General features: G+C 45.8%; 1 protein-coding gene across 1 annotated transcript in view; it reads left to right on the forward strand.

Annotated features, from left to right (window-relative positions):
* LOC141116957 (NACHT, LRR and PYD domains-containing protein 3-like) overlaps nt 1-13,985 on the forward strand; it is an 88,081-nt gene extending 74,096 nt beyond the window's left edge. The window contains exons 8-9 of the mRNA XM_073609483.1: nt 8,429-8,593; nt 13,631-13,985. Coding sequence (XP_073465584.1) covers nt 8,429-8,593; nt 13,631-13,718 — 253 coding nt within the window. The 3' untranslated portion in view covers nt 13,719-13,985. The remainder of the gene's footprint in view (nt 1-8,428; nt 8,594-13,630) is intronic.
* The last annotated feature ends 7,502 nt before the right edge of the window (nt 13,986-21,487 follow it).

Here is a 21,487-nt window from a genome sequence, read left to right on the forward strand (position 1 = left end):
CATACCTTGGGGCTGCAGACTAAAAAATTGTCTGAATGCATCGGTCAGACGGCCACCTTCTCCACCGCTTCTTCTTTGACTGACCGAAGCCTCAGCAACACATTGTCCAGGAACAGGAGTTTGTAACCTACCAGTCTCTGGGAACGCGTTGCACAGACCTTTCTGCAAGGCCTCCCGAAGATGTTTCATCCTCTGCTCCCTCTGCAACGGCAAGATAAGGTCCGCAACCTTACCCTTGTAACGTGGATCAAGGAGGGTTGCCAGCCAGTATTGATCCCTCTCCTTGATACCACGAATATGAGGATCCTTCCACAGGCTTTGCAGGATCAGGGAGGCCATGCAGCGTAGGTTTGCTGAGGCATTCGGTCCGGAGTCCTCTGGGTCACTAAGGAGGACATGATCCGCAGCCACCTCCTCCCAGCCACATACAAGTCCATGGGTTTCTTGGGACTGTAAATGATCCCTTGAAGACTGCTGCTGATGCTGAGTGCCAGGTTCCACCTCCATGCTGACACAATCCTCCTCCTCCTCCTCCACATCGTCCTATTGCTGTGTGATCGGCGGGCACACAGGAACACTGTCTGGATAAAGGGCCTTGAGAGGTAAGGAAGTCCTCCTCTTCCTCCCTCTGTTCTGCCTCAAGTGCCCTCTCCATTATTCAACGCAGCGTGTGCTCCAACAGGTGGACAAGAGGTACAGTGTCACTGATGCATGCACTGTCACTGCTCACCATCCTTGTGGCCTCCTCAAATGGTGACAGGACAGTGCATGCATCCCTGATTATAGCCTAATGGCGTGGGGAAAAAACCAAGGTCTCCAGACCCTGTCCTGGTGCCATAGTCGCATAGGTACTCATTGATGGCCCTCTGCTGCGTGTGCAGCCGCTGCAGCATGGCCAACATTGAGTTCCATCTGGTGGGCATGTCACAGATTAGGCGGTTCTTGGGCAGGTTAAATTCCTTTTGGAGGTCAGCCAGCCGAGCACTGGTATTATATGACCTGCAGAAATGCACACAGACTTTCCTGGCCTGCCTCAGGACATCCTGTAAGCCCGGGTACCTGCCCAAGAATCGCTGTACCAACAAATTAAGGATGTGAGCCAAACAGGGCACATGGGTCAGTTGTCCCTGTCAGAGGGCGGAGAGGAGGTTGGTGCCATTGTCGTAAACCACCATACCTGGCTTAAGCTGGCGTGGCATCAACCACCTCTGAACCTGCCCCTGCAGAGCTGACAGAGTCTCTGCCCCAGTGTGGCTCTTGTCCCCCAAGCACACCAGCTCAAACATCGCATGGCATCTTTTTGCCTGTGTGCTTGCATAGCCCCTTGAACGCCTACGGAGCACCGCTGGTTCCGAGGATAAATCAGCACAGGAAGAGGCCATGGAGGAAGAAGAAGAAGAGGAGGGGGTGGAGGAGAGAGGTGTAGCAGAATCACCACTAGTAGAATTTTGGAGGTGTGGTGGCGGAACAACCTCCAACACTACTGCACCCTGTCCTGCATCCTTCCCAACTTCCAGAAGAGTCACCCAGTGCACGTGAAAGATAGGTAACATCCCTATCAATGCTTGCTGGACCATGAGTCAGCGGTAATATGCACCTTACTGCTGACCACCTGTCCAGCGAGGCCAAGACATTGCCTTCCACATGCCGGTAGAGAGCCAGAATCGCCTTCCGTGAGAAAAAGTGGCGTTTGGGAACCTGCCACTGAGGAACCGCACATTCCACAAACTCACGGAAGGGGGCAGAGTCTACCAACTGAAAAGGCAGCAGTTGGAGTGCTAGCAATTTAGCCAAGCTAGCATTCAACCGCTGGGCATGTGGATGGCTGGGAGCGAACTTCTTTTGGCGGTGCAGCAGCTGAGGCAGGGAAATTTGCCTGGTACAATCTGACGTTGGTGTACCGATAGCAGATTGCCCCAAAGTACTGGCTGTGACACACCTAATTCTACACCTTCATTCCTCTCAGTGCAGGTCTCAGAGAGGACTGAAGGTATAGTGGGGTTGGAGATCCCAGCTGATGAGGAGCAAGGAGAGGTCCTCTTTGGTGTGGGTCTTTTAGGTACACTTGCCAACGAACTGCATGGCAGGTCTACATATGTCTGGTCAAGCATGTGGTGCCCAAGCGGGTGATGTTTTGGCCATGCGAGATACGCTTGAGACATATGTTGCAAATAGCAGCGGTGGGATCTGATGCACTTGTCTCAAAAAAGGCCCACACCAAAGAACTTTTGGAATAACGTGCAGAGACAGCAGCGGAGCTCTGCGGTGTGGTGATGCAGTCGGTGTGCTGCCCTTAAGCTGGCCCCTGGAGGGCATTCTGCCTCGCTGGTGATGTGCCTCCTCCTCCTCCTCCCTCCTATCAGGCACCCATGTGGAGTCAGTGACCTCATCATCCCCTCCCTCCTCATCACTGGAGCAAAGCTGGCAGTATGCTGCAGCTGGGGGAACATGACTGCCAGATTGCTGTCCTTCTTGGGCACCCCCTCTCTCTGGGCTCACGTTACTGCCTTCCTCTAGTTGGGTACCATCATCGGAGCCTTCAAAACACTGGGCGTCCTCCTGCAGCATGTACCCAACACTGTGGTCAAACAGTTCAGAGGAGGACATGGTGGGGCTAGGGAAGGAGTGACTGATGCCATTGAGCCAAGGGAAGAGGCCGCGTTGGCAGCTGCTTTGCCAGACAAAGTACCCTGAGCCTGGGTGAGAGAGGATGAGGAGGATGAGGACGGCTTGGTCATCCACTCTAAGTCTTCTGCATGTTGCTGCTCAACATGGCCAACTGCCGAAAAAAAGGACAAGCGTGTCCCACGGTCACGTGCTGATGAGGATGCGCCATCTCCACGACCAGCACTGTTGCCTCTAGACACAGAGCCTGCTTGCCCTCTTTTATTGGCTTGTGACTGTCTGCCTCTCCTTGTTGGCCATCCAGACATACTAATGGCCTGCAGTGAGATGTAGCTACACAAAGCTGGGATGTATATATATGCCGATGCTGCAGCTAGCAGAATCAACTGCCTGCCTGTAGTATTATTAGTATGAGAACACCAGCAATTGTCTCCAGGTAGCTTTAGGTGAACACTGTGCAGAGGACACAGTACACTACCTGTAAATACTGTAGCTGCCTGCCTGTGGTATTAATAGGAGCAGAAGAACACCACCAATTTTATTCAGGTAGCTTTAGGTGCAAAACTGTGCAGAGGACACAGTACACTAACTGTAAATACTGTAGCTGCCTGGCTGTGGTATTAATAGGAGCAGAACAACAGCAATTGTCTTCAGGTAGCTTTAGGTGCACACTGTGCAGAGGACACAGTACACTAACTGTAAATACTGTAGCTGCCTGCCTGTGGTATTAATAGGATCAGAAGAACACCACCAATTTTCTTCAGGTAGCTTTAGGTGCACACTGTGCAGAGGAGGCGGTACACTAACTTGTAAATAGTGCAGCTGCCTGCGGTACTAATAGGATCAGAAGAATACCACCAATTTTCTTCAGGTAGCTTTAGGTGCACATTGTGCAGAGGATGCACTACACTAACTTGTAAATACTGCAGCTGCCTGCGGTACTAATAGGATCAGAAGAACACCACCAATTTTCGTCAGATAGCTTTAGGTGCACACTGTGCAGAGGACGCACTACACTAACTCGTAAATACTGCAGCTGCCTGCGGTACTAATAGGATCAGAAGAACACCACCAATTTTCTTCAGGTAACTTTAGGTGCACACTGTGCAGAGGACGCACTACACTAACTGTAAATGGATCTAGCTAAACTGAATACACTGTGTATATATATATATATATATATATATATATATATATATATATATATATATATACACATACACACTATCTAACTTAAATCAAATTACACTGTCTCTCTCTCTCTTATCTCTCTCTCAAAGCTGGAACACACTACACAGGGCTGACATGCAGGTGGCCTTATATAGTGTTGGGCGTGTACTAAACCCCCTGTGCACTAAACCCCCTGTGCCATAATTGGCCAAAGCCACCCTGGCTTTGGCCAATTACGGCTCTCTGTAAAGACGGCGCTGTGATTGGTCAAGCATGTGGGTCATAGTGCATGCTTGGCCAATCATCAGCCAGCAATGCACTGCGATGCTGCAGTGTATTGTGGGCCATGATGCGACACTCGAATTTGGCGCGAACGGCCCATATCGTTCGTAATTCGACGAACGGTCGAACATGGGTTTGACTCGAACTCGAAGCTCATCCCTAGTCAGGATGATTCCTGATTACTATAGCCAGCGTCTGTATTGCAATCGCATAAATTAAGGGTAAGAGGGAACAGCCCTGTGTCGTTCCTTTAGAAGTATCAAAAGGTTCCGAATAACACCTTCTTAAGGTGTTGTATAACGCCTAATAACTTTGATTCCGCAATGGGTTTTTCAAGGCTAGATCTGTGTTTTAAAGCCAATTTGGTGAGAGTGATCTCATGTAGATAGTCAGCTAAGAGAGGAGACTGAGCTGGTTTTCTGCCCTGTATAGCCTAGAGTAGAAATCGTTGAAGGCCAAAATAATACGTTGAGGATTTTGGGTGAGTGTACCGGAGGTAAAATGGAGTTTAGGAAAATAGAAAGAGGGAGGTTTGGGTGTCAATCTAGGCATTAGCTTAGGATCTATTTTGTCCCCATGGAGGTAGAAACTCACTGTAGTCCAACAAAGGCTATTTCCGCCACTATGGTCAGCGCCATATACAATTAGCGGATTCTAATTGAAAGCAAGAATCGCTTGTAAGATTCTGCTTGTGAAGTTTGCATAGTTTTCAAAATTCCTGTTCGAGTTTGACTAGCTCTGGCTGTCATCCACCTTTCAGTTGAGAGGATATCTGAATAAGTTTCCCATAATCACGGCTTTGTGGGCTGCCCAAAGCGACTCTGGAGAGACTTCTCTGTTATCATTTGTGTGAAAAAATTCCACTAATTCCCTCTCCAATGTAGTACACTGTACTAGGTCGCTAAGCAGAGCTTCATTCAAGTGCCAAGGGAACGGCCCCTCCGCATTTTGGGGTCGCTTAAGGATCAGAAGGACCATAGAATTGGTCAGATAAAGTGGTATTGGGTAAATCCCTTATAAGGAATTTAGATACAAATGTGAGAACAGAAGTAATGAAGATATGATCTATCCTGGCATAGGTCTGATGTGGAGCTGAATAATGTGTATAATCTTTGGAGATCGGGTTAAACTCCCTCCAGATATTAACCAAGCTAAGACAACATTCAAGTCACCGCCCATCACTACCGTGCCCTCTAAATAAGATGATAGGGATTCCAACATGGAAGAGAAAAAGGTTGCTTGGCCACGATTTGGGGCATAGTAAGAAACAAAGGTGTAAGTTTTGCCATCTACTTTACCAGACAGAAGGATGAATATACCATCAGGGTCTTTAATTTCTCTCAAGGGGGAAAAAGTCATCCGTCTAGGAAAAAGTATCGCTACCCCCCTCGTTTTGTCCTCATCATTGGCCAAATAGAACTGTGGGTATTTTTGATGGATAAAGGAAGGATTGTATTGTTTCTGAAAGTGTGTTTCTTTCAAGAGGAGCACATCAATCTTTTGAAAGTGAAAGTGCTGAAAGAATTTCCAGTGCTTTATCAGCAAATTTAGTCCCTGGACGTTGTGTGACACAATACGGAGAGGTGAGGTGTCAGTCGCAATCAGGTGCATTGATAGGAGAGGAGGTTAACTGCACAACAAAATAGAGACTTACCCTTGTCAGGCCGGTTCTGTCTTGGTGAAGTATTAGTAAATGGTACCAAGTTCAGGGGACTTCTTACTAGTGCTGACCACTTGGTGACTAAAAAAGGAAATAAGGAAAGGAAAGGAATGGAGGGAGTAGAATAGAAAGGAGAGAGAAATCATAGAGACAAGGGAGTATCCAAAACAAATACCCCCCAACCCCCCCCCCAAAGGAGTAGGAAAGACCCAGCCTATTCCCACTAGAGTACACAACACAATGGAGGTGCAAGACAACTGCTCTGGTCCTTTACACCACCTTAATTACATGCCCTAGGACAGGGATCCTCAAACTACGGCCCTCCAGCTGTTGCAGAACTACACTTCCCATGAGGCATTGTAAAACCTCTGACATTCACAGACATGACTAGGCATGATGGGAATCGAAGTTCATGAACAACTGGAGGTCCGTAGTTTGAAGACCCCTGCCCTAGGAGGATACATTCTCCCCCCAGGTTCAAAAACCACAGTAACTCAAAGCCCCTCCCAGGAGCATCAGTTCAGAAAGTGGCCATCTCAGTAAATAAAGGTGGCCCTATTTCCAACCAGAGCCCCCAAAAGGAAATACTTTTTTTTTAAAAGAGTTAGAACTCTCAATGAAACAGACACCTATGAGTGCACTCTAGGCAAACAATCAAATGTATTAAATAACATATATCAGTGTATAAGACATATAGAGTACTGTAAAGGTCCCCTCGGGAGAGTAACAGCCCTACAGGATGGAATAAAACTGTAAAACGCTAACTGGAAAATAAAATAAAAAACAAAGTTCTTTCAATATCATCATGCAGAATCAGGAGTAAAAGGATAACTCCCGAAGGCCAAACCAAGAAATCGAGACATCTTTTCACCCTGACATTGATCTCTGGAATAGGGGGGACAGGAGTCCCGGGACTTCTTTGGTTGCTGTTTCTGCCACACAGTAATAAGTGGGCTCAGTGGAGAAGGCCTCTTTGATGAGCCAGGGCCTTTATGAGAGGATGCTGATGGAGGATCTTGAGAACTAAGGCCCAACTGGAGAAGTAAGCGTTCTCCATCCTGGAATGATGAAAATCTGTACATTTTGTTCCAGAAAAATAAAGCTGAGATGGAATGGAAAGGACCACCAGAACTTAATGGTCTTTTGGGACAAGGCTAGCAGAAGACGTTTCAGGGAGTGCCTCCTCTAGATAGTGGTGAGAGAAAGGTCTGCAAAGACTTGACTAGGATGGCCCTGGATGTAAAGTTGGTCTGCGTTTCCAGAGATTTGCATGACTTCTTCTTTTAGTTGGTACTAATGGGGCTTAACCCCTATGCCCCTAGGGAGCCCATCTAAACGTAGTGTCTGTAAGCAATGGGCAGGAATGTCTAGAATTAGGTCCTTAATAAAGGAGTGGGTCACTGGATGAACATCCTTAATAGATTTAGGAAGGCCTCTGATTCAAAAATTATATTGTCTAGATCTGTTCTCAAGATCATCAAAGTCCAGTTGATCCTGCAGATCCTGTAGTCTAGCAGTATTCTAGTTGGCCCTGGTGACTGTGTGTGTGTCACTTTTTGTTCTATGGTCTCTATCCCTGGTTTTGTAAATAGGCCTGGATGGCAGAGGTGATTTGCTTGGCAATCTCAGCGAATCCACTGGACAACATCTTGGAAAATGTGGCCTTTATTGATGAAATATCCATAGGGGTAGCTGGAGGGATCTGAGCATTCATATCCAACATGGATGGGTTTGCAGCCACATCCCTCATAGGTGATAGTAATAGGTCATCAAGGGTCCTCTCCAAGAGGGATTCAGTAGAGGCCGGAGAAAATACAGCTGGATTGGGGTTACTAACTGCAGGGCTTGCTGGATCAGGAGCTGCATGGGAGGAAGAGTTCATGTCTGCCATAGTGTCCTCACCCTCTGTGTCTGCTCCATCTGGAGCTGCGGGTACAATCTTGGAGGCCTCAGGTGCCAGGAAGCCAGAGCTCAGCTGGCGGGACAGGTCCTTCTAGTGGACCCACCCGGCATGGGAGCAAGCCAGAGTCCCTCAGCGATCTCTAGCAGGTAATGATAGCGGGGCAGCACGGTCTAATAGCTGTGGTGGGTCAGAAACAGCTGGAGTGGGACAGAGTTCCTAGATTACCCTGTTATGTTCGGAGCAGCTGCACATCTGTCTTTCCGAGAATCTGATCTTAATGCAGTGAGTGATCAGAGTCTCATACAACTTTTTTTTCATCCGCGTGACCATCTGCTATTCAGTGCTGGAAGACCTCCCCATTAATGAACATTTGTTATATAGCGCCATTACCTCCTATGGGTACAGAGCTCTTATCTGCAGAGATAAATAGAATATCAGATAAAAATCCAATCACTAGCAATGCTGATGCCAGCCTCACAATGTCTGCTTATATCATTCATGCTCCATACACAAGGAGATTATAGCACAATACAAGTCATGTCAGTGGTATTGTGTGCTCATCCTGTGTATGGAGATATCACCATCTCTACACATGGATGATAATATTGGAGGGTCTACTCCATTATTACATTTTTCTTATAAAATTAAATATACTGAAGTTTTATAAAGTTCTGATATAAATTATTCCAATAAAGAGAAATTAGCTCCATTCATGTAAAGAATAGTTACATTCATTTATGGGGGATAAATTCATTTTCTTCTGGTAACATTCTTCTCTTGTTATACAGATTGGATAATAATCACCTAACAGACAGTTCCTGCCCCCACCTGGCATCTGGAATAAGAAATAACAAGACACTGAGGACACTGAGCCTGTCTGGGAACAATCTGGGGGGTCCTCAGTTCAGGGATCTGATGGCAGCTCTGACAACAAGCCGGATAGAGAAATTACTGTGAGTATAACAGGACTGACTGAGACAACAATAGTCTGGGACAGTTCACATTAAAAACTTCCTAAATATCTCTATGCCTGGCCTAAATAAAGCACAGGCAATCACTGCCGACAATTTTCATCATATAATCATGAATATTTTTCTTGTATGCAGGAAGTTAAGGCAAACTATATAATATGGTAGAAGTTGGTATTTGAAGTGATATAAAGTAATATTTCCTTCTCCATTTCAATGTGTGTCTTACAGGAAAAATAGCAGGAAATTACAGTCTAGCCTGGTGCTGACCTAATTGCCTGTGTCATTATCCGGCGGGAGGGTGGGTGGCATTTTACAACATTAGCCACAGTGAGGCTGTTTCCTCCAGCACTCAGCTTAGACCTTTACAGGGTCATATCCTGACTGCAGAGTGAGAACCTACAGAAGACCAAATTATCAATTATCTTGTGACATGTAGTCCAAAAAGACAAATCTACACTGAGGACTAATCATCGTGGACTACAAGTTCCAATGGCTGGAGGGAGAGAACAGAATGCTAGGAGAGGTGATGAATAGCCTGTGTTGGGGAGGAGTTGGTCTCTTGGGACCATGGCCTTCAGCTGTAAGCAGAGACCCAGACAGGCAGGGGGATGTGAGCTGGCATTGCGGCCTAGACATCAAGGGAGAGCCTTCAGGGGCCATGTATGAGCACATCCATCATCAGCAGCTTCCTATCAGTCAAGTCACAATCAGGGGTCACTCTCATCACCTGCATCACAGATCTGGCTGTACAACAGCGCTGCAGGGTGAGCAGTCAAGCACCTTTTTCCTGATTACAGAATCTCCAGCAGTCTGCTTCAGGATCTTCCCGCTATTCCTTTGAGTCTGGTATCATCTGGATTGGTGACCGTGCAAAAGCCCACCCTTTTTACACCCCAAGAGACACTGCATGCTGACACCTTTACCTTATTTCTCTTTGCTAAAGTCCTAATAAGGAGACATTTTACATTTACTACTTGGACATTGAATGTCACTATACAGGAACTCTCCTGGGCCCTTGTTTGAGCTAGATGAAGATAAAGAACATCCACAACACAAGGATCCCTCTGTTTCTCCCCCCACTAAAGGGACATTGAGTACAATACATCTCCATATTAATAAGGAACTCTTTTTAGAGACCAGGATATTATATTTGAGTAATCTGTTGGAATATTCTTGAGTGTCTGTGTTTAGTTTGGGTTGTGGCATCAATGGGCAAAAGGGACTAGTCTAACATAAAGACAGTCATTCTTCTTTCCTTTTCTTACCTGTGGCCATAGACCTTATCCAGGTCACTGGTTTCTGCCCTCCATTCTGTTGAAGCTCTATATTCATAATTCTCCTGTTTATTGGTGCTAAGCGTTTGATACTAACAATATATTTGCCTAAGCCACATTTTGTTGATTTGTCTGACTGCAGAACTCTAAGTAAAAATATACTTGATTACTGTGTCATAATCTAGTGTCTATATAATTGCATTTTCATTCAGAAATGTCTGAACCCAGAGTGTCAGAGGTGTCAGGGGACTTGCAAGGTCAGGGCAATTCTTGGGGTCAATCATCTTTAAGCAGCCCTCATAGGGGGTGGCGCTACATTTGGGGGCTCATTCAAGCAAGTCGTGTGATGAGTCAAGAGTGGAAGGAAGGATAGACTAAGCCGCAGGAGCTGTTTGGGGTCAAGAGCAAAGCAGTCGGTTGGAGCTGTGTACAGTGGTAGAGATACCCCGAGTCGAGTAGACCAATGGCAGCTGGTGAGGAAGGCTGTGCCAGAACAAAGGTCCTGTCATGTAGATATGAGAACCGAGTTTGACTTAGATTGCACCTATACCTTGTTAGAATGGAGAGTGGCTATACTGAATTGTGGTCTGAATTTGTGAGCTTGGCAGAAGGGCTAGAAGCTCAAGTGATACCATTTTTGCTAGCTGGGGACCTGGATGAGGATCGCTCTCAGTTCAGGTCAAGAAGCCCAGTGTCAGAGGAAGCATAAGTACCCACAGCTGGTTTGGCGCCGGCCTCTTTCTATACCAAAATGCATTGCCTGTCAGGGAATCCCTGCGAGACGTCTGGCACATAGATGTGCGCTTGAGGTAGAGGTTCCCATAGAATAGCTAACAGGCGGAGAGCAAGTCCTCACATGCAGTGGAACTAGCTAGGTAAGCTGGCAGGGTGCAGGGCACAGGGCGCAGCCGCATCAGGATCAGTGACCGGAGTCACCACATTCGGTCGCCGTCAGCTTGGACATCCCGATGCCCATCTTGGTACACCGTGCACTTGGCCACAGTAAGCCAACAGCGGACATCTTGTTACACCCAGCCCATATAGTTTGGGCTGGGTGTAACAAGATGTCTGCTGCTGCTTACCGTGGCCGAGTGCAGGGTTTACCAAGATGGGCGTCACAGCATAGCATTGCAAAAGAAATCCTTTCCTCATGTCATTTATTGCTGCATTTCAGTGCCTGCCCATCAGTGCCAGCCATCAGTGCCAGCCACCTGTCAGTGCTCATAAGTGCCACCTATCAGTGCCATCTATTAGTGCCAGCCACCTTTCAGTGCCATCTATCAGTGCCCATAAGTGCCGCCTATCAGTGCCATCTATTAGTGCCCTACAGTGCCAGCCATCAGTGCCAGCCACCTGTCAGTGCCATCTATCAGTGCCAGCCATCAGTGACAACCACCTGTCAGTGCCACCTCTCAGTGCCCATAAGTGCTGCCTATCATTGCTATCAGTGCCCATCAATCAGTGCCATCTATCAGTGCCATTTTTCAGTCCCCATCAGTCAGTGCCATCTATCAGTGCCAGCCATCAGTGACAACCACCTGTCAGTGCCACCTCTCAGTGCCATACATCAGTGCCAGCCACTTGTCAGTGCCACCTATCAGTGCCACCTATCAGTGCCCATAAGTGCTGCCTATCATTGCTATCAGTGCCCATCAGTCAGTGCCATCTATCAGTGCCATCTTTCAGTCCCCATCAGTCATTGCCATCTATCAGTGCCAGCCATCAATCAGTGCCACCTATCAGTGCCCATCAGTCAAACTGTAACATGACATTAAAAAAAAATCATTGGTAATCGGTATCGGCGGGTACTTGAAAAAAGTATCAGTACTTGTACTCGGTCTTAAAAAAGTGGTATCGGGACAACCCTATTATTCACCCCTCCCTCTCACCCTCCTTCCCCTCACCCACATTTCCCTTTTTTCCTCCCCTTCCTCCCTGCTCACCTCCCCCTCTCCCTTTCTTTTTCTTCTCAATCCCTTCCACTGGATAAACTCCTTATAGCAGATAAGGTCAGTGTACCAAATAAAGTCTGTGTTCACCAAAAATCTCTCAGACCAATAATTATAAGGGAATAATTACAATGTGATGGAGATTTTGCTGGAATCCATGGTTCCCACAGCAGAAGCTCAGGGATGTGACAGAGATGTGACATGGGGGGATCAGGCCAAGGGTCATGTTCCACTTGCAGGATGTCCAAATTTTCATAGAGGCTAGAAGGTCCAATGGTGATTGAAATTTATATGCATGGCCATTTTTACGTGCCGAAAGATGGAAAGGATACCTCCAATTTTAAGTTATATATATAAGTTATACCAGCTCAGGGCCCTCCGACTGTAAGGATCTCCGACTTGCAAGAGTTCGGGGAGAGAGAACAGAATAGAGCGTAATTTGGGCACCATTAGAGTCCACGGGACCATGATTGTGTGCTTTATGTAGGATTTCCTCTTTACATTTATAAAAATGCACACTACATAGTACATCTCTAGGTTGGACAACGGCAGGGTTGAGTGTGCTTGGTATGCGGTGGACCTGATCAATGGGTTTAGTTAAATTGCAATGCATTACTTAAGCATTTTTCTAGAATTGCCAAACTCATAATATACTCCTGGAGTAAAAATCTAATAACATGTTATTATTTTGGTATTAAAGTGGATGTAAACCTGATTAATGAAAATTGACATATATCTGTAGTGTTTTCTTATCTCTCTCCAAAGCCCTGAGTCCCATGTGTTTTTGCTGTTTCATTGCTCTGTTATCAGCATGATAACTTCTGACAAGTTCTCTGTTAACCAAGATAAAAATAGCCTGAAATTTGTTTTGAGGGAGATTGTTATAAATGGATTAGCAGAGAGCTTGACTTGTCACAGCACAGCTCTGTTTTCTGCCTATGTGGAGTGGGGGTGTGTGCCTTTGTTCCAATCAGCTGTCTTGGCTGTGTGCCAAGAATCCACTCCCAGTGCTGAACAAGAAGGGAGAATCTCTAAAATGATGTGCACTTTCTAAAGAATATATAAAGCAGATATACAGTACATGTAAAACCTATGCAAGACAAGTTTGAGCCAACATCCATCTGAAAAAAAACATGGATTTTGTTTTTTGGAAAATCCTATCGTGTGTACAGGGCATAAAAAGAGTACCTGTCCTTTACCTCCATCCTTGATGGTTCTCCTCTCCTGCAAATCATGTCTGTCGTTTTAACTTCACACACTGACTTCCTTCACACCGATTCCTGATTATTTCTTTCCAGTCATGGGGCTAATTACGGTTGACACGTTGATCTCACGTTCATATCTCTGATCAAAATGAGAATAAGTGTTTTAACGGTGCGACTTTATTTTACCCAGAATACCCCAGGTGTATCTGTCTGTCCATGTATGTGTATTCATCTCAGTGTCCACCATCATGTCATTCTGCATCTCTGCCCATAAATCTGTGCAGGTTTTGGTGTATTATACAGCATAACATACACTCTGATATAAAAGATTCTGGATAGAGGGGTATAATTATAGCCCCATAAATTAATATAATAATAATAATAATAATAATAATTTCTCAGTGTTCAGGTTCTGGAAAGGCAGATCCTGATTGGCTGTTAAAGGATGTACAAAATGTTAGTCATTTTGCAAGAGGTCCGTTATCAGTAATTAGGCCTGTGAATAATAATAATATTAGGGAATACTCAGGGAATAAAGGATATTAGAGTGATCTGTTGAAATCTGATGACCATTTCTATCCTCTCTTCTAGGATCAAAAACAGTCATTTGTCATATGAAGCTTATAGAGAACGGGAAAAGTTGGAATCCCTCCGGCCAGGACTAAAAGTTATCATATGATGACCCCTGAGGAAGAATCTCTGTCACAGCTGTGAATTGTGCCGGAACATTTCTCTGGATGATGATGAGAACGAGATTTAGAGATGACAAACCCAACCCAAGAGGAGAATGGATCATCATAGATGAACTAATACATCCAGGACAGGATTGAGAGGGCTCTTAATATTTTTTAGTCTTCAATAATTCCGAGCATGAAGCGGGTGAAAGGCACACTCCAGTCAGTCATGAACATTTTCCCTATAAAGTGGCTTAGTAGCACAGCTGTTAGGCTAAGGCTCGGTTCACACTGGGGCGACTTGTCAGGCGACCTAGTCGCCTGACAAGTCGCCTCCCGTTCTGTGCTATGGAACCGTTCTAATCGGAGCGACGCAAGTCGCTCCGACTTAGAAAAAGGTTCCTGTATTACTTTGGGGGCGACTTGGGGCGACTTGCATAGACTTCTATGCAGAAGTCGTCTCGCAAGTCGCCCCGGCAGTCGTTTGCAGGTCGCCTCGCTGAGGCGACCTGCAAGTCGTGCCGCCCATGTGTGAACCGAGCCTAATTGTTTCTAATTGGCTCCCAAACAAAATTGACGTCCTTTTTTCCCCACAAATAGAGCTTTCTTTTGGTGGTATTTGATCACCTCTGCGGTTTTTATTTTTTGCGCTATAAACAAAAAAATAGCGACAATTTTGAAAAAAAACACATTATTTTTTACATTTTGCTATAATAAATATCCCCAAAAAAATCTATAATTTTTTTTTTCCCTCAGTTTAGGCCGATACGTATTCTTCTACATATTTTTGGTAAAAAAAAAAAAAAAAAAATCGCAATAAGCGTTTATTGATTGGTTTGCGCAAAAGTTATAGTGTCTACAAAATAGGGGATCGTTTTATGGCATTTTTATTTTTAATTTTTTTTTTTACTAGTAATGGCGGCGATCTGCGATTTTTATCTGGACTGCAACATTATGGCGGACACATTTTTGACACATATTTGGGACCATTGTCATTTATAAAGCGATCAGTCCTATACAAAAGCATTGATATCTGTGTAGATGACACTGGCAGTGAAGGGGGTTAACCACTAGGGGGCAGTGAAGGGGTTAAGTGTGTCCTAGGGAGTGATTCTAACTGTGGTGGGGCGTGGCTGCGTGTGACACGACACTGATCACCGCTCCCGATTAAAGGGAGCGGTGATCAGTGTCCTGTCACTAGGCAGAATGGGGAAATGCTTGTTTACATCAGCATTTCCCCGTTCCACCTCTCCTTGATATGATATGACATCGAGTCTGCGGGACCCGTGATCACACTCATGGAGGTCGTGGCGGGCGCGCGTGCGTGCGCCCGCAAACCGCTTCCTAAAGGGCAACATACAGGTACGTTAATCTGCCTGTACGTGCCCTTCTGACGACGTGTATCGTCATGAGCCAATCGGCAAGCGGTTAATTTACATAGCTGGCTGCCCTCTCACAATACCCTATGAAGTGTTCATTTTGGCAGCAAATTTTGATTTAGTTTAAATCTTAAGCCTTGTACACATGATTGGATTTACATCGGACAAATCTGTGGAATTTTGTCTGAAGGGTGTTGGCCGTGAGCTCTTTAGTGCCACCCTTTGGGCAACTTCTGCTAATCAGTTGTCTGATGGTTAGCATTGGTTCGGAGCATGCGTGTTTTGTACTTTAGATTTTATTCTGACGGACTTGTGTACAGACGATCGGATAATCCGACAAAACCCTGCCATCACACAATTGTTGTCGGAAAATCCGATCGTGTGTACGAGGCTTTAGTATTTTGACTAAAATCCCATTTTAGTTTTAGTCCCATTTTAGTCTTCTGCAATTGTTTTAGTTTTAGTCGTATTTAGTCGACTAAAATCTCCAGTACATTTTAGTTGACTAAAATCATTTTAGTTGGCTAAAACTCATTTTAGTCATCTAAAATCTAATTGGTTTAGTTAAATTGTAATGCATTATTTAAGCATTTCTCTACAATTTCCAAACTCATTATATGCTCCTGGAGTGAAGAATTGAATATGTTATTATTTGTAAGTATGGGTTATATATTTTTTTTTTTTATTCATACTTACCTCGGTGGATGGAGCATCAGACCAATGCTCCATCTGTCCCCCGCCGTCTCTGCACTGAGAACCGAGCCACCGAACATAGCCGATCCCCAAGAGGAAAGCTGCTGACTGTCAGCCAGCGTCTTTCCTCTCTGCTCCTCCACATTCATTGGAGCGCTGAGCTGTGGAGGGGGAGGGGGAGAGGCTGTTTCAAAGGCTCACTGAGACTGCCATCAATCAGGGCAGCTGGCGGATCCTGACTTGGAATCGTGATGATGCACTGCCGCGACTGATGGCAGTGACGTCAGCGGAGAGCGGACTTCAGACCCCTCTCCGCTGAAAACGGGTCACGGGAGTGCAAAACGAATTGCACTCCTGTGACCCAGAGGAGAAGACCAGCCTAAAAACCTTAAGCTGGACTTCTCCTTTAACCACTTAAGGACCGCCTAACGCCGATTTACGTCGGCAAAGCGGCACGGGCAGGCAAAATCACGTACATGTACGTGATTTGCCTTCCGCGGGTGGAGGGTCCGATCGGACCCCCCCCCGCCGCCCGAAGCGGTCCCGTTCTGTTCCCCGGCGATCCGAGATGAGGGGGAGGCCATCCGTTCGTGCCCCCCCCCTCGCGATCGCCGCCGGCCAATGGGAACATTCCTTTGCTGCTGTATGCTAAACAGCAGCAAAGGAAATGATGTCATCTCCCCTCAGCTCGGTATTCCGTTCCAGCGCCGAGGGGAGAAGACATCAATGTAAGTGCACAACACACTACACACACAGTAGAACATGCCAGGCATACAAAACACCCCGATCCCCCCCCCGATTGCCCCCCGATCCCCCCCCAATCACCCCCCCCCCGTCACAAACTGACACCAAGCAGGTTTTTTTTTTTTTTTTTCTGATTACTGCATAGTGTCAGTTTGTGACAGTTACAGTGTTGGGACAGTGAGTATTACCCCCCTTTAGGTCTAGGGTACCCCCCTAACCCCCCCTAATAAAGTTTTAACCCCTTGATCACCCCCTGTCACCAGTGTCGCTAAGCGATCATTTTTCTGATCGCTGTATTAGTGTCACTGGTGACGCTAGTTAGGGACGTAAATATTTAGGTTCGCCGTCAGCGTTTTATAGCGTCAGGGACCCCCATATACTATCTAATAAATGTTTTAACCCCTTGATTGCCCCCTAGTTAACCCTTTCACCACTGATCACCGTATAAGTGTTACGGGTGACGCTGGTTAGTTCGTTTATTTATTATAGTGTCAGGGCACCCGCCGTTTATTACCGAATAAAGGTTTAGCCCCCTGATCGCCCGGCGGTGATATGCGTCGCCCCAGGCAGCGTCAGATTAGCGCCAGTACCGCTAACACCCACGCACACAGCATACGCCTCCCTTAGTGGTATAGTATCTGATCGGATCAATATCTGATCCGATCAGATCTATACTAGCGTCCCCAGCAGTTTAGGGTTCCCAAAAACGCAGTGTTAGCGGGATCAGCCCAGATACCCGCTAGCACCTGCGTTTTGCCCCTCCGCCCGGCCCACCCAAGTGCAGTATCGATCGATCGCTGTCACTTACAAAACACTAAACGCATAACTGCAGCGTTCGCAGAGTCAGGCCTGATCCCTGCGATCGCTAACAGTTTTTTTGGTAGCATTTTGGTGAACTGGCAAGCAAGCACCAGGCAGCGTCAGGTTAGCGTCAGTAGCGCTAACACCCACGCACGCACCGTACACCTCCCTTAGTGGTATAGTATCTGATCGGATCAATATCTGATCCGATCAGATCTATACTAGCGTCCCCAGCAGTTTAGGGTTCCCAAAAACGCAGTGTTAGCGGGATCAGCCCAGATACCTGCTAGCACCTGCGTTTTGCCCCTCCGCCCGGCCCGGCCCACCCAAGTGCAGTATCGATCGATCACTGTCCCTTACAAAACACTAAACGCATAACTGCAGCGTTCGCAGAGTCAGGCCTGATCCCTGCGATCGCTAACAGTTTTTTTGGTAGCGTTTTGGTGAACTGGCAAGCACCAGCCCCAGGCAGCGTCAGGTTAGCGCCAGTACCGCTAACACCCACGCACGCAGCATACACCTCCCTTAGTGGTATAGTATCTGAACGGATCAATATCTGATCCGATCAGATCTATACTAGCGTCCCCAGCAGTTTAGGGTTCCCAAAAACGCAGTGTTAGCGGGATCAGCCCAGATACCTGCTAGCACCTGTGTTTTGCCCCTCCGCCCGGCCCAGCCCAGCCCAGCCCAGCCCAGCCCACCCAAGTGCAGTATCGATCGATCACTGACACTTACAAAACACTAAACACATAACTGCAGCATTCGCAGAGTCAGGCTTTGATCCCTGCGATCGCTAGCAGTTTTTTTGGTAGTGTTTTGGTGAACTGGCAAGCACCAGCGGCCTAGTACACCCCGGTCGTAGTCAAACCAGCACTGCAGCAACACTTGGTGACGTGGCGAGCCCCATAAGTGCAGTTCAAGCTGGTGAGGTGGCAAGCACAAGTAGTGTCCAGCTGCCACCAAGAAGACAAACACAGGCCCGTCGTGCCCATAGTGCCCTTCCTGCTGCATTCGCCAATCCTAATTGGGAACCCACCACTTCTGCAGCGCCCGTACTTCCCCCATTCACATCCCCAATCAAATGCAGTCGGCTGCATGAGAGGCATTTTTATGTCCTCCCGAGTACCCCTACCCAACGAACCCCCCCAAAAAAGATGTCGTGTCTGCAGGAAGCGCGGATATAGGCGTGACACCCGCTATTATTGTCCCTCCTGTCCCGACAATCCTGGTCTTTGCATTGGTGAATGTTTTGAACGCTACCATTCACTAGTTGAGTATTAGCGTAGGGTACAGCATTGCACAGACTAGGCACACTTTCACAGGGTCTCCCAAGATGCCATCGCATTTTGAGAGACCCGAACCTGGAACCGGTTACAGTTACAAAAGTTAGTTACAAAAAAAGTGTCAAAAAAAAAATATATATAAAATAAAAAAAAATAGTTGTCGTTTTATTGTTCTCTCTCTCTATTCTCTCTCTATTGTTCTGCTCTTTTTTACTGTATTCTATTCTGCAATGTTTTATTGTTATTATGTTTTATCATGTTTGCTTTTTCAGGTATGCAATTTTTTATACTTTACCATTTACTGTGCTTTATTGTTAACCATTTTTTTGTCTTCAGGTACGCCATTCACGACTTTGAGTGGTTATACCAGAATGATGCCTGCAGGTTTAGGTATCATCTTGGTATCATTCTTTTCAGCCAGCGGTCGGCTTTCATGTAAAAGCAATCCTAGCGGCTAATTAGCCTCTAGACTGCTTTTACAAGCCGTGGGAGGGAATGCCCCCCCCCCCACCGTCTTCCGTGTTTTTCTCTGGCTCTCCTGTCTCAACAGGGAACCTGAGAATGCAGCCGGTGATTCAGCCAGCTGACCATAGAGCTGATCAGAGACCAGAGTGGCTCCAAACATTTCTATGGCCTAAGAAACCGGAAGCTACGAGCATTTTATGACTTAGATTTCGCCGGATGTAAATAGCGCCATTGGGAAATTGGGGAAGCATTTTATCACACCGATCTTGGTGTGGTCAGATGCTTTGAGGGCAGAGGAGAGATCTAGGGTCTAATAGACCCCAATTTTTTAAAAAAAGAGTACCTGTCACTACCTATTGCTATCATAGGGGATATTTACATTCCCCGAGATAACAATAAAAATGATAAAAAAAAAAAAAAATATGAAAGGAACAGTTTAAAAATAAGATAAAAAAAGCAGAAAAATAATAAAGAAAAAAAAAAAAAAAAAAAAAAGCACCCCTGTCGCCCCCTGCTCTCGCGCTAAGGCGAACGCAATCGGCGGTCTGTCATCAAACGTAAACAGCAATTGCACCATGCATGTGAGGTATCACCGCGAAGGTCAGATCGAGGGCAGTAATTTTTGCAGTAGACCTCCTCTGTAGATCTAAAGTGGTAACCTGTAAAGGCTTTTAAAAATGTATTTATTTTGTTGCCACTGCACGTTTGTGCGCAATTTTAAAGCATGTCATGTTTGGTATCCATGTACTCGGCCTAAGATCATCTTTTTTATTTCATCAAACATTTGGGCAATATAGTGTGTTTTAGTGCATTAAAATTTAAAAAAGTGTGTTTTTTCCCCAAAAAATGCGTTTGAAAAATCGCTGCGCAAATACTGTGTGAAAAAAAAAAATGAAACACCCACCATTTTAATCTGTAGGGCATTTGCTTTAAAAAAATATATAATGTTTGGGGGTTCAAAGTAATTTTTTTGCAAAAAAAAAATAACTTTTTCATGTAAACAATAAGTGTCAGAAAGGGCTTTGTCTTCAAGTGGTTAGAAGAGTGGGTGATGTGTGACATAAGCTTCTAAATGTTGTGCATAAAATGCCAGGACAATTCAAAACCCCCCCAAATGACCCCATTTTGGAAAGTAGACACCCCAAGCTATTTGCTGAGAGGCATGTCGAGTCCATGGAATATTTTATATTGCGACACAAGTTGCGGGAAAGAGACACATTTTTTTTTTTTTTTTTGCACAAAGTTGTCACTAAATGTTATATTGCTCAAACATGCCATGGGAATATGTGAAATTACACCCCAAAATACATTCTGCTGCTTCTCCTGAGTACGGGGATACCACATGTGTGAGACTTTTTGGGAGCCTAGCCACGTACGGGACCCCGAAAACCAAGCACCGCCTTCAGGCTTTCTAAGGGCGTGAATTTTTGATTTCACTCTTCACTGCCTATCACAGTTTCGGAGGCCATGGAAAGCCCAGGTGGCACAAACCCCCCCCAAATGACCCCATTTTGGAAAGTAGACACCCCAAGCTATTTGCTGAGAGGTATAGTGAGTATTTTGCAGACCTCACTTTTTGTCACAAAGTTTTGAAAATTGAAAAAAGAAAAAAAAAATATTTTTTCTTGTCTTTCTTCATTTTCAGAAACAAATGAGAGCTGCAAAATACTCACCATGCCTCTCAGCAAATAGCTTGGGGTGTCTACTTTCCAAAATGGGGTCATTTGGGGGGGTTTTGTGCCACCTGGGCATTCCATGGCCTCCGAAACTGTGATAGGCAGTGAAGAGTGAAATCAAAAATTTTCACCCTTAGAAATCCTGAAGGCGGTGATTGGTTTTCGGGGTCCCGTACGCGGCTAGGCTCCCAAAAAGTCCCACACATGTGGTATCCCCATACTCAGGAGAAGCAGCTAAATGTATTTTGGGGTGCAATTCCACATATGCCCATGGCTTGTGTGAGCAATATATCATTTAGTGACAACTTTATGCAAAAAAAAAAAAAAAAAAAAGTGTCACTTTCCCACAACTTGTGTCAAAATATAAAATATTCCATGGACTCAATATGCCTCTCAGCAAATAGCTTGGGGTGTCTACTTTCCAAAATGGGGTCATTTTGGGGGGTTTTGTGCCACCTGGGCATTCCATGGCCTCCGAAACTGTGATAGGTAGTGAGGAGTAAAATCAAAAATTTACACCCTTAGAAATCCTGAAGGTGGTGATTGGTTTTCGGGGCCCCGTACGCGGCTAGGCTCCCAAAAAGTCCCACACATGTGGTATCCCCGTACTCAGGAGAAGCAGCTGAATGTATTTTGGGGTGCAATTCCACATAGGCCCATGGCCTGTGTGAGCAATATATCATTTAGTGACAACTTTTTGTAAATATTTTTTTTTTTTTTTGTCATTATTCAA

Source organism: Aquarana catesbeiana, linkage group LG13, assembly GCF_042186555.1.
Source record: "Aquarana catesbeiana isolate 2022-GZ linkage group LG13, ASM4218655v1, whole genome shotgun sequence".
Taxonomy (NCBI): domain Eukaryota; kingdom Metazoa; phylum Chordata; class Amphibia; order Anura; family Ranidae; genus Aquarana; species Aquarana catesbeiana.